At 38.3% G+C, this 13,960-nt stretch overlaps 1 protein-coding gene across 1 annotated transcript; it reads right to left on the bottom strand.

The window, feature by feature from the left end:
• Positions 1–4,235: 4,235 nt before the first annotated feature.
• On the bottom strand, positions 4,236–11,507 carry LOC149184365 (glucan endo-1,3-beta-glucosidase-like). The gene is made up of 4 exons (XM_089415317.1): positions 11,493–11,507; positions 11,235–11,303; positions 5,454–5,568; positions 4,236–5,340 (listed from the first exon to the last, which is right to left on the bottom strand). Exons 1-4 carry the CDS (start codon positions 11,505–11,507, stop codon positions 4,385–4,387), a joined length of 1,155 nt encoding a protein of 384 aa, XP_089271443.1. The 3' UTR covers positions 4,236–4,384.
• Between the last annotated feature and the right edge of the window lie 2,453 nt (positions 11,508–13,960).

Here is a 13,960-nt window from a genome sequence, read left to right as displayed (position 1 = left end):
CAGTTTGAGCAGGTATGACTGATGGTGCAGGGATGGCTTGGCATCAAGCATCATGACATGTCGCAGATGGGATGGGATAGAGTTTCCATGGACCTGAACATGGTTTGCACTTATGGGAATAGATTCCTGATGAGTTAAGAATGTGACAAGTTGTTTTGAGAAACGACTAATGGTGATGGAAGAATGTGCATTCTTGTGGTTTGGGCGTATGGTTGGATTAGCTACCCAACTAGCTTGAGTCATGAGAGGATCCAGTGTACAGATGATGTTGCTATTGGGATGAGATGTCGACACATGGTAGAGATGTGTTAGCACTTGTTGGAATATCATGACAGAGGTTCACATGGTGACACATGATGTGGTTGACACGAGATGTTGCAGTGGGCATGTAGCTTGAGATGGAGGGGCCAACCTTCCACGATGGAGAGCAGCATGTGGAGATTGTGACAGAGGAGTCGATGATCATGGATTGAGATGATATCTGATGTATGACATACCGATGAGGTGTATACCTTGGTATGGTGAGCTTGGTAACAGTTGGTCGTTGAGGCGAAACATGGTGGAGATGGAGTTCTACATATGTTGCAGGGATGTTTGCCGTATATGGAGGAGTTGACATCATGGATATTGATGATCTTGGTGGATGGCTACCAGGATGATATGTTGTCGAGGACGACAACGATTTCAGGTGGAGGAGGATGTAAGGTCCTCAGGTGTGTAACGCGATTGGGCGCCGGGCGAACCGAGCGCGGGTGCGGTTGTGCGACGGGCATGCGGGTGAGCGGCGAGTCGGAGCGCACGACGGGCGCGGGTGCGGGCGAGCGACGAGCTGAGGCACACGCGACGGGCGCGCGCGGGCGAGCGACGAGCTGAGGCACACGCGACGGGCGCGCGCGGGTGAGCGACGAGCTGAGGCACACGCGACGGGCGCGCGCGGGCGGACAGACGAGCTGGAGCACACGCAGCCGGTTATGCGATGGAACAAGCATTGCGATGGAAGTTTATACCCCATGGAGCGTGGAGATAAACATGTGGAGGCCGACCCATGATGGAGGGCGGGCCGACATGGTTGGCAAAGGTGTTTAGGGGTGTGTAAACGAAGGATGGGTGGTCGGCTGGGCAGCCCGCCCACACGCTATGGAGCATATATATTGGATGCGTTTGGAGGCATTTCAATGAACGATCTCTCACAACAACTTCGCACAAGAAGTGCGCAGGTCTAAGTGCGCAGTAAGGACAAGGAAAAGAGCGCATAGCTCATGCGCTTAAGGTTGATTTGTGCACGGAGGTAGCTCGCACTTGGAGTTGGGCGAAGGTGTTGGGCAAGGTGTGCCCGTGGGTCGGTTGAGGCGTGCACGACGGTTGTGCAAGTGCCGGTTTGTGCCAAGTCTTGGCGTGGGTGTCTTGGTGGCTCGGGTGAGCGGCCGCCCATCGTGCAAGGTGTGCACGAAGGTGAACGGAGGTTTGCCTTGATTGTAAAATTGGCTAAGTATGAAACTTGGATTGCCAAGTATACTTGTATAAGCTTGTAAACATTGAAGATTGATTAATATATATATTTCGGGCAGACTCATTGTTCAGGGAGTTGCCCCTCCCTTTATACTGTGCAATTGTGTTCTTGTTATAACGGTTGTTGATAATGAATGAGTATGGGTGTTCATTGGTATAAAGAATAAACATAATAATACTTGGTTGCGAAACACAAACTAAGTAGGAGAAAGTGAATTAAGCGTAGTCCACGAACAAAAGTATTGGTTAAAAAAAAGTGTTCGGTGGTACCGCACCTCGCTAAGAGCGGTTGAAAGACTACTGCCAGTTTGGAAATGTGACACCAACCTTTCAAAAGTCTTCACATGAGGCGGCTGGTACAGCCTAACATAATTCAATTTTTAAAAATATATATAAAATTTAAATGTTCACGAAAGTCCCGACCCTCAGGCCTAGACCCTTCAAAAGTCTTCACAGTGAGGCGGCTGGTACTGCCAGCGTAACATAATTCAATTTTTTAAAATATATATAAAATTTAAAACTCCTGAGTTTTCCCGATGCCGGTGATGAGGACATTTTTGTAAATTTTTCAGATGTTATGGATGACGTGTTTATTTGCTAAAAACACCCAAAAACGCGTAAACGGCCGTCAATTTTAAAGCCTAGGTCTCATCCCTGTGCTGTGCACCGCCTCTGCCACGCACATCCGCAGGTAATCTTCTTTACCGCATAACTTAAAAAGAAGTGTGTAAGTACTATTTCACTGTGCCAAATAACTCTCATTACTATAGAGCATAAAAGGACAAAAGACAAATTTAGAGTGTCCGTAGAAGTTAAATGCACAGGTCCTGTGGTAAAGTAGAGCCACCGAACTTTTACCGACATATTTCAGGTTGCAAAGTAGTTTCTCATCTTTCTTTAGGTGTCGGATGAGTTCAACTAAATTTATCTGTTGCAATCAGTAGTCCATTAGTTTACTGTTAACTATGGGAATGCTTGAAGATTTGAACTAGAATGATGACAAAATAGGCTCAAACATTTACCTCCAACCTCATTAGAACGCTTGCTCAGTCGTCAAAGCCTTCAATCTACGGGATCTCGCTTCTCAGTGGTCTTTGTATTTTGAAACGATTTCGTTACCCAATCGTTTCACACGGCAACTGTCGATACCAAAAAAAAAATCTTTCTCTGTAAATCTTTAGGGTAAGCATTATCATTTATAGATATATTTTGGGGTACCCAGTCATATATTTGTAAAAATTTATTGGGTAGACCATGACTGTAATGTTAGAAATTTAGCAAAAGGAATATTAATAAATTAGATGTTGTCATCGTTTTGAGATGTCTATTAAAGTGGGTTTCGTAAGTGGGACGTAGCTTCTTGGTTAACATGGAAGAATTAGTTACTTCTTTATTCACCACCAACTTTAGTGTCTAGAAATAACCTATTGTCCACAAAAGTAAATTTTATTCATTGTGTTTTCTTATTTTTATTTTTTTTTATAATATTAAATATTGTAAAAAAAATTAAGTTAATGTAAGTTATTAAAATTGTAATAATATTTATTATATAAAATAATGTCTGAAAAAAATTATGAAGTAATATTGAAAATAAATAAATATGGTAATTTTCTTTTTAATTAGTAAATTTGGTTTTTGTTTGACTTCTAAATCACTGCAAAATTTCAAATAATGTTTTTAACCAATAAAGTATGATAGAGAAATTTCCAATCTCACCTAATCTTATTTGAATAATAACCAATAACCAATAGAGTAGAGTATGATAAGTAATTTCCAATCTCAACTAATCTTATTTGAATAATAACCAATAACCAATAGAGTATGATAAGTAATTTCCAATCTCAACTAATCTTGTTTGAATAATAAAATAAAACTTTTAATATAAATATTTAAATAAATTTTTTATTTTATCATTATTTTTTTCTTTAAAATATATCTATAAAATTTTTATTATGATTAAAAAAAATTATTTTTTTAAAAAATGAAAATGACAAATCAAAAAAATAAAATAAAACTTTTAATATAAATATTTAAATAAATTTTTTATTTTATCATTATTTTTTTCTTTAAAATATATCTATAAAATTATATAATTTCATTATGATTAAAAAAAAAAAAATATCCTTTTAAAAAATGAAAATGACAAATCAAAAAAATATAACTAGACTTTTTTAACTGAAAATTGGGCTTTCATCTTGTTAGAGCTCGTAGTTGTATATATGTATAGTATAGACGTGGGAAGAAGCAATAAACAAATACTCAATTATGATTTTCTGAATTATTTCTCTATTACAATTTTATGGAAAAAAAAAACTATTTAAACAGAAAACAACAGTGATATTACCGCCAAATGACTCGGTGATATTGCCGGAAAACAACAGTGATATTACCGCCAAATGACTCTTGATAAAATAATTCTTAAGATTGTTGTTTGTCCCCTATTTTAACAGGATTCAATTGTTTTTTGTCCCCTATTTTAACTAGACTCTCTGGTGGTCCACTACTTTCAGTAGGGAAAATCTCATAACGGTATTGATGGATTTATTTTTTGTGGTTTGCCTGACCACCATCTATCATATCTTGCTTGACTAACACTTCATTTCAAAGATTAAAATTTCTCAATCCCACTTGTTTGGGAGGCCGCCTTTAGTGCGTCTACGTAAATTGTTTTCAAAACCTGTTATAAATATGTATATTCATTAGAAATCCAAAGTGTGGTCCTTCAATAAACAATGATAGCTAACTCTGACGGCTTCGGCACTTTGCCATTCACATTTTATTAAGAACGAAGGATGTTTATTTATGTAGCATCATCCTCTATAGATTTATATCATTGCATTTTGCATACAAATAGTTAAGGAGAACTGAGTTGCGGTCAATTTGGAGAAAAGTTGACAGAGTATGCAGGACTTTGATCAGGGTTGAAGAGCCCGAAGTGACGCTCTATCTCGGGCCCAGTTTTCTGGGCTTCGTTGAAAAGAGCGAAGATATAGGTCTCGATTTTCGTACCAGGCCTCTTGGGTGTCCCTGAATTCGATAAAACATGTTGGATGAGATTGTTGTTATAAGTCTGAGCATTCCCAGTTGTGGCCGCATCCGCGCCAGCAGAAGGCCATCCGCTTTCAGTAACAATGAGCGGGACATTGGAATATCCCAAGGCTTCCATTGCGGAGTAAATAGAATCCACCATGGCATCGAACAAGTTGCTGTAGCTGTGAACTCCGTCTGTCACCGCCGTAGCCGTGGGCTGAAAGAGAGCGTAGTCCAGCTTAATGCCGTTGCCGCCGGCGTAACTGAAATATGGATACACATTGGCCATGAACGGAGCCCCGTTATCTGAAAGAAATTTGAGTATAGAGCTCATGGTATCCTTCACATCGTCGCTGAATGCTCCATGTGAAGGCGGGTAACTGACGCCTATAACATTGAAGGCATGGGGGGTAGAGACCTTGATGTTCTGCAGATTGGCGTTCTTGATCGCGGTTTGAATGTTGTTCATGGCAGGAACAAGATACGATACGTACTGCGTGCTAGGCAAAACCTCGTTGCCCACCGCAATATATTTGATACTGGTGCTCGAATAGCGCACAATATTGTCATTAACCCAACCATTTGCTGAGTCCTGGCTGGAGGAGATGGCCTGCAAATCGTTGTTACTGACTCCTACGATTACATCGATCCCAGAATTTGCAAAAGCATTCAATGCACCACCGTCTGGATTGAAAAGCTTCATTGTCCCGATGTTGTGGCCGTTCAGCAAAGTTACCACCTGGTCTGCAGGTGGCAGATTGTCTCCGAGCATCCCATAGTTCACTCCTATTTTATCACCATCTGCACAATCAATTGAAGAAAAATAATCAGTTTAATACAACTCAATCGATGTTAAGTCTTGAATAACAATTGCATTTCAAAAATTAAAGAATAGTTGGGTAATGCTAATTTACCAGTGACGATTGCACAACAGAAGACGGCAATCAACCCAATCAAGATTCTCTTCTTCTGTTCATTAGACGCTGCCATATTTCTCACAGGCAGGCCTGGAATTTCAATTCCCTTTGGCTGTCAAATGAAAATTTGTTGACGTTTTTACATTTTTTATGCCCTTCGTTTTACTTTCTACTCAAATTTATGAATGTCAACCTCCCTTAATCTACAAGTTTTTTTTCAACTATTTTTACATCTAAACTTTCATTAATCTCCTTTCAAAAATGATGCATTGTTTTTTCCCTGTTTCGAGATATTATTCATCACCACAATATTGGATTTATATTTTACTTAAAATGAGAGGATTATGATTTCGTTGATGCTTAATAATTCGATCAAGGATGGGAAGCTAATCCCTATCCACCATGTAGAACTTAGTACACTTTTATATTCTCTTTGGGAAAAGATGGCCATCAGACTCCATCTTAAAATTACATTTATGTGACACAAGAAGATTCTCATCTTCTCCCATCTTAACAAAGTCCTTGCCAAATTCTACATGCTAGATAGCAATTATTGGGAAATTGTGCATTTTGATAGTTCATAATTGAAAAGGTATAATATATGAGGAAAAAAATCTAAAAGATGGATGCAAAATTTAAAGTGGAATGAATTAAAGTTCAACAACCAACACTCTATAAAATTGAGATAGTCAGAATAACAACTCTTCTTTTACAAGAAAAAATAAATATAACAACTTAGGAATAAAACACTCATTTATCTCATACTACATGAAAGCATTCAGACCCTAATAGAGATTATAACTTACTCCTTTATAATATTGTTACGTACACTTTCTCACATAACCAAATTTTAGCAACAAAATTTTTTTATTGTATCCAAAAGGGAAAAATTTCTATGCACAACGACAATTATCTTAGTTCATTGTTGGACAAATGAAGAGCTGAATATGGGAATAACCTTTTTCACCGCTCTCCCAATGAAATTCTTAACCTGCTCCCATTTTAATAAAACATTATATTTTTATTAAAAATTATATTTAAGTATGGGGGATTTTCGCAGTGCATTATATTAGATATCATTTTTGGGATTCAACTGCGTTAAGTAAGTCATTCAAAGTATGACCATTTCCATGAGAGGTAGTCGTAAAGTGACTAGTTTCTCATGATTTTTGAATAGTTCACTTAGCACTCATTGCATCGGGTGATGCTCACAGGGGTGAAGAAGTGGGATTGAAACTAGTGAAACGTGGAGAACGAATCACATAGCATCAATCATCACTTCCGGGGCTTGCACCCGGTAACCAGGACTTCCCAGGAGGTCACCCATCCCAGAACTCCTCTGGCTCAAGCGCGCTTAACTGTGGAGTTTTTCCCCACAATCAAGCCCACTTAGCTTGCTACCCCATTTGCAAAACCTTAGCAAGTATTGTGCCTCATGAACCATTCACGTAGAGATCCCTTGACTCTTTTTGAATTTAAGTATGGGGGATTTTCGCAGTGCATTATATTAGATATCATTTTTGGGATTCAACTGCGTTAAGTAAGTCATTCAAAGTATGACCATTTCCATGAGAGGTAGTCGTAAAGTGACTAATTTCTCATGATTTTTGAATAGTTCACTTAGCACTCATTGCATCGGGTGATGCTCACAGGGGTGAAGAAGTGGGATTGAAACTAGTGAAACGTGGAGAACGAATCACATAGCATCAATCATCCCTTCCGGGGCTTGCACCCGGTAACCAGGACTTCCCAGGAGGTCACCCATCCCAGAACTCCTCTGGCTCAAGCGCGCTTAACTGTGGAGTTTTTCCCCACAATCAAGCCCACTTAGCTTGCTACCCCATTTGCAAAACCTTAGCAAGTATTGTGCCTCATGAACCATTCACGTAGAGATCCCTTGACTCTTTTTGAATTTAAGTATGGGGGATTTTCGCAGTGCATTATATTAGATATCATTTTTGGGATTCAACTGCGTTAAGTAAGTCATTCAAAGTATGACCATTTCCATGAGAGGTAGTCGTAAAGTGACTAATTTCTCATGATTTTTGAATAGTTCACTTAGCACTCATGGAAATGGTCATACTTTGAATGACTTACTTAACGCAGTTGAATCCCAAAAATGATATCTAATATAATGCACTGCGAAAATCCCCCATACTTAAATTCAAAAAGAGTCAAGGGATCTCTACCTGAATGGTTCATGAGGCACAATACTTGCTAAGGTTTTGCAAATGGGGTAGCAAGCTAAGTGGGCTTGATTGTGGGGAAAAACTCCACAGTTAAGCGCGCTTGAGCCAGAGGAGTTCTGGGATGGGTGACCTCCTGGGAAGTCCTGGTTACCGGGTGCAAGCCCCGGAAGTGATGATTGATGCTATGTGATTCGTTCTCCACGTTTCACTAGTTTCAATCCCACTTCTTCACCCCTGTGAGCATCACCCGATGCAATGAGTGCTAAGTGAACTATTCAAAAATCATGAGAAATTAGTCACTTTACGACTACCTCTCATGGAAATGGTCATACTTTGAATGACTTACTTAACGCAGTTGAATCCCAAAAATGATATCTAATATAATGCACTGCGAAAATCCCCCATACTTAAATTCAAAAAGAGTCAAGGGATCTCTACGTGAATGGTTCATGAGGCACAATACTTGCTAAGGTTTTGCAAATGGGGTAGCAAGCTAAGTGGGCTTGATTGTGGGGAAAAACTCCACAGTTAAGCGCGCTTGAGCCAGAGGAGTTCTGGGATGGGTGACCTCCTGGGAAGTCCTGGTTACCGGGTGCAAGCCCCGGAAGTGATGATTGATGCTATGTGATTCGTTCTCCACGTTTCACTAGTTTCAATCCCACTTCTTCACCCCTGTGAGCATCACCCGATGCAATGAGTGCTAAGTGAACTATTCAAAAATCATGAGAAATTAGTCACTTTACGACTACCTCTCATGGAAATGGTCATACTTTGAATGACTTACTTAACGCAGTTGAATCCCAAAAATGATATCTAATAAAAAATTATATTATTAATTAAAATAGATAAAATCAATCTCACTAAATTAAAAGAAACGAAATAAATATTTGAAATTTCTTTTATATTTCTTATAATTTTTTATTAAAATTTAAATAATTGATAGTTTTAAAATGAATGAAATTTTTATTTATTTATTTTCCAAACTGTGATTAAGCAATATCACAAATTTTTTTCATTGAAATATGTTATTATCACTGCACTCTAATATTTAAACTAGGAATATATAATATTCTTAGAGTCTATTTCAATGTATTCATTTCAAAGTTTTCGCATTAAGGATTCTAAACCTACTATTTCTCTAATAAGACAAACATCTATTAAGTTAGAAAGTTCTTATTGGAATCATTATGTTCATTGAGATTCTGACAAAGTTAACCATGACCGTCTACTAAGCAGGCCATTGATTATATTTTCATTGCCATCCATTCCATTCCTTGTTATACCTTTACTGGAGTATAATAATGATTTGGAAAGGTTGGCAGAATTTTCTTCGGCTCGAAAGCTGATGAAAAATTCCTTCCCAGTCATTTTATATTGAACGATTTTACAAAGGTTTTCTAGATTTGAAAAAAATATGTAGTTGAATGGAAAACAAAAATTGGTTTACTGAAACTAGATCCTCGCTAAAGTAGCTAACCTGTGTATTCAATGGTTGTTGTTATGTGAGAAAAGCTAATACAGTATAAAAAAAACCAATTATAATCCCCTCCTATGAAAGAGTTGGCAGATTTTTCATGGCTGGGAGTGCATCAACTAGAAAAGCAAAATAATAAATGCAATCACTATTATGAACATGGAAATCCGTCAAAAGAGTTCACGATGCAGGTTGTTCTTACGTTTAAGATACTCTCTTAGAAAGGCTACAACAAATCAAAAATAAACATAAACTATTATTATTTTACCTTATATAATATCAAGAAAACCAGGTAGAATCCACTTTTGTGATTGTAATTAAAGAAAGTTATTAATTTACATGGTTTACATTCCTTTGCTCAATACAAGTTTCTCTAATTTTTATATTGTTTTTATATTGATTTCATGCTCACAACATTACATTATATAAAAAGATAAAACTATACTAAATACAATTACTGCAACCTAAAGAGGTGTGAATCACTTTGTGGCAAGCAGCAATATTGTAGGGATCCTTTCAATTAGTTGACAACAAAGTAATTAACAAAGTGGACCTTTTAACAAACTCTAGACTTAAAAAAATCACCCACGGTTTTATAGACGAGGCCTGAGAAGCATTGGATGAGAGAAACCTATTCTATCAAAACCACCCTAATGTTTTAAGCGGTGTTCCTATACATCCCTGCTATTCATAGAAAATGGGCATGATTTCGTTGAAGAGTTCACTAGGGTTAAGGGTCGGGACATAAATCTTTCACTCAGCACTACCTCAAAGTATTACATTGTCTCATAGTACTGAAGCATTTTCCGAGGTTCTGGGTTGTTGTAGAGATGTGATTGCATTGCTATGTTATATATTTCTCCTCAAGCAGGATTATGGTGAGGTAATAAAATCTATACACCATTATAAAGTTGTTTCATGTAATAAGAAAACACTCGAATTAAACTCTACTCAGAAAATAATTTAGTGTTATGATCTGACCTGAAAAACTTGTCGAATTTTTTTTTACAGAGCTAGTTGAAATGGCGAGTTGGGTTTCTTGCTAATAAGTTAACCTTGTTGAGCATCCAGGCCTCCTCAAATTTCAACCGGAGATCTTCAATCTGCCAGGGAGCACCAGAGCCGCATGTCCAGAAAGAAACGTCCAAGCCAATCAAACGACAAGGATTACTGCAACAACTTGCAAGAATAAGCCTTGGGGTAATGGTCAGGGCAAAGAAGAAAGTGTATTACCTCAGTGATGACACATGAACATGCCCATTGTCTATTTCTTCCTTGCCTGTAATTGTACTTCCTCCATTCTAATGGATGAATCATGGAACAAAGCCACCATTCCATTTTCTTGGGAAATCAGGTAGATAACTTCAAATTCATGTAGATTGTTGATAGACGGTTGCCACTAATTCAGCTGTCAATGGCCTGGAGAGTGAACATTTTCGTGAAAACAACAGTGAGAATGACCTGGACAGTGAACATTTTCGTGAAAACAATAGTGAGATTGCACGCAGTCCTTGGAACCTGGGTGATGAATAGTTAAATATTGCAATTTGCACGCTTCATCAGATTAGGTTTAGCGTGGCGCCCAAGCAAACTTTAAAACCGCATTTGTCTCCAATTCTGCACTTGAGTACAAACTAGTAGCTAATGGTAATGGTAGTTGTAAATTAAATTTGCACATATCATTCGTATGGCCAAAGCTGCAGATGGTAGATGAGAGAGTTACTCCTTTTAGGTACTAGCCTATGGTAGATGAGAGAATTACTACTATTAGGTACTAGGCAGTGAAATGCTGTATAATTTAAATAGCATCAAATTGTCTTGTGTATCCGTACCAAGCCCAGGGTGGTATTATAGTTTTTGACGGTTTAACTCTAAAACTAGACGTCAAAACGAGGGGTTGCAGTTTTATACGACACGTCAAACCTGACGTGGAAAAATTTTCAGCCACCGTCAAATACGTCCTAAAACACAAAATATAGGACGTCAAATTCCAGGCCTGCGAGTCACAGGAAATGAGAGACTTGAGAAACTCTCCCGCGAAGACGTTCATTTATAGGAAGCTCGACTGCCCTCCAGAGGCATTGAATATTGACAATTGTAGACCAAGTTGGATACCGTGCCGTGTGGGATGGGTTGCCATTCACTGGTTAATCGTGGTAGTCTCCTAGGTGGCAGGGTTGCAGCCTGCCAACATTGAATGTTTCATTAAATATTTGAAAGAACGAGAGCCGCCGGCACCCTTAGTCTTCGCCCGTGCAAAGAATTCCAATCTACAACTTTCAACGTTTAGCAAGAACCAGCTAGTCTGCAAGAATCGCATAGTTTATTCGCCAGCAGTCGTTATAGCGATAAAGGACGGTGTGCGTTATTTGCCTGCAACGCGATCATAGCGATAAAGGACGGTGTGCGTTATTGGCCTGCGGCGCGATCATAGCGATAAAGGACGGTGTGCGCTGGCGCCACCGTATTAAGCCGACAGCAGAGCATGGGGATATTTTGAAGAATTAGGCCGTCGAAGAGTTTGTTTTCTAAGAGAGAGTAAAGATTTTTATATTCATGCGGGGCAATTATAACGGGCCTAAAATATTCTAAAGGCTTTGTTCAAGTTTTTTTGCCCAGGCCTTGAGAGAGAAGCATGAGGCTTCAGCCTTTTTCTGCCATATATTGTCTCTGGTTTTTATGTGTGATTTATATATTTTTCTGAGTTAATTGCCTTTTTATCATGTGGTATCAGAGCTAGATCTGAACCTGTGTTGTGAGGAGGTGCATCTGAATGTTAACCATGTTGTTGCAACCTGAGTATTTTGGATGGAGCAACCTGCGTGTGCGGCCGTAAGCCATCCCATCTCCATTGCGGCCGTGAGATTCGTGGTTTCGTCAGCTGGGGGCATTTTTCTGAGCATTTCTCTGATTTCCCAAGAAAGTAAAAAGGACGCTGAGCTGATTGGACAGGGGCGATATTCTGTGGATTGGAAGAATCCAGCGGATTGTAATTCTCTGGATGAATTACAGAGTGCAGTAGCAAACGTTATTGAGACTTGCATCCAAAATGGTGGGGTTACATTATTGAGCAGCTCAAAACAGTGGGCAGAATGTTTGTAGGAAAGGAAATTGCTGGAAGCGGTCTACGTCGCTGGAAAATCCAAAGGACTCATGGAAGTGTTGGGATGGACTCCCACTGCCGAGATTTAACGATGGTGTAAGTTGTGTAATTGTGTTGAATACAAGCTGTACTTAAATCGCTTTTAAAATCTATAATTTAAAGATTCTCTGTGGCAGTTAATTCTTATACTGTAATTATGGATTGTAAAACTTATGAGGAGCCTGTTACCAATTTGAGTGTTGAAGTGAATTCCGTATGACTGTTGAGGAGAAGATGTGGAAGTCTGGAGGTGCACGTCTCTCTGTTTGGAGGAACTTTCCGTGTGATTTTTCATAGTCAAGGAGTAGCTTTATTTTTCCACAATTTTGATCTTTGTGGGAGCAGAAGAGTCCGAAGCATACTGCTGTTTACGAGGAGTGTCCTTCTTGCGGTTTTGACGGTCAAAATGGATGGATTTTGTTGAATTATTTGTGCAGTTCCCATCTTCACGTCAAAGGCCAAGAGTCTCAAAGCATACGGCTGATCAGACGAATTCGTGTGGTGTGGTTTTCATTGTCAAATTTGAAGGGATTTGTTTTGCTTTTGATGCAAATTTCGTCTTCATGTTGGCGGCTTCTTTGTCTTTAAGCCAAAGAGAGTTAGAACAAACTAAAAGCAAAGTCTAAAGATTTTGTTTCGCTTCAGCGCAATTGTCATTTTCATATCGAAGCCCAAGGTCTTTTTTTATCTTCTCCAGTGCTTCAAAGTGAGGCTTCCATTTAGTTGGTTTTATAAAACCAAAGTTTCAAAATTGTTGTGTAATCAAAACTTCTGTGCAGGAAAGGATCCAGTATTTAGTTGTTTCCAATCGTCGAGCCATTTTCCTTTGCTGCCAATTGTTGTGTGCAGATGTTGAACATCGGAAACTGAATTTTTTGGAGAGAATACTAAATGTTGGAGTTGCCAACATGCCAAAGAAATGACTCAAAAAACGCGTGGAGGAACCTGCATAAAAAACTGTGCAGGAAATGTGTTAATCTGAAATGACAATTCCTTTTTTCAAAGTGACTTTTCAACGCACCAAAGGCGAAGCATCTATTCTGCAGCAAAATGATCTCGTCCTTCAAGATATAATATGCAGAATATGGAATTCAAAAAATGCAAATGGAAGTTTACGATGAACAAGCTTTTGAAAAATACGTATGGTGATGGTACGTATGGCTTTTTTATAAAGGAAATGGTGCATGCGTTTTAAAATTAAAGTCCAAAATTTATTGACCTTTTTTAAAGTTAACTTTATATCACTTTTCAAGTGATTTCATAAAGTGATTTAAAATGAAAAGGATTTAAAGGCTACGTAAAGAGATGTGTTCTTTATTTTAAATTAAATTTAAGATAAGGGGCATTTTTTTTTATGTAATGGAGTAATAAGGTGATAAAGTGTGATTTTTAGGAGAGATAAGGAGTGGATAAAATCATTTATTTGTAATGGAGAGATAAGGTAAATTTTATTTTGTAATTTTGGAGCAATAAGTGTGTATTTTTTAAGTGTGGAGTGATAAGTGAGATTCTTTTATAAAGTAAGGGATTATTTCCCTGTAATGGAGTGATAAGGATTGAGTTCTCTTTCTCTGTAAGTTTGAAGTGATCGGTTTTTCAAAATAAAGCTCATTGTTGTAGGAGGTTGAGTCAGTGTTTTTTTAATGCATTTGCTTCCAAAATTTGCGAGCGTTAGATTCTCACTATTTGAGAAAGCTTC

This window comes from Pinus tabuliformis, chromosome 3_2, assembly GCF_031772625.1.
Source record: "Pinus tabuliformis cultivar Carrire ecotype Pingquan chromosome 3_2, CPIR1, whole genome shotgun sequence".
Classification (NCBI taxonomy): domain Eukaryota; kingdom Viridiplantae; phylum Streptophyta; class Pinopsida; order Pinales; family Pinaceae; genus Pinus; species Pinus tabuliformis.
Note: the sequence above shows the minus strand (reverse complement) of the source record. Positions and strands in the feature narration are given on the sequence as shown.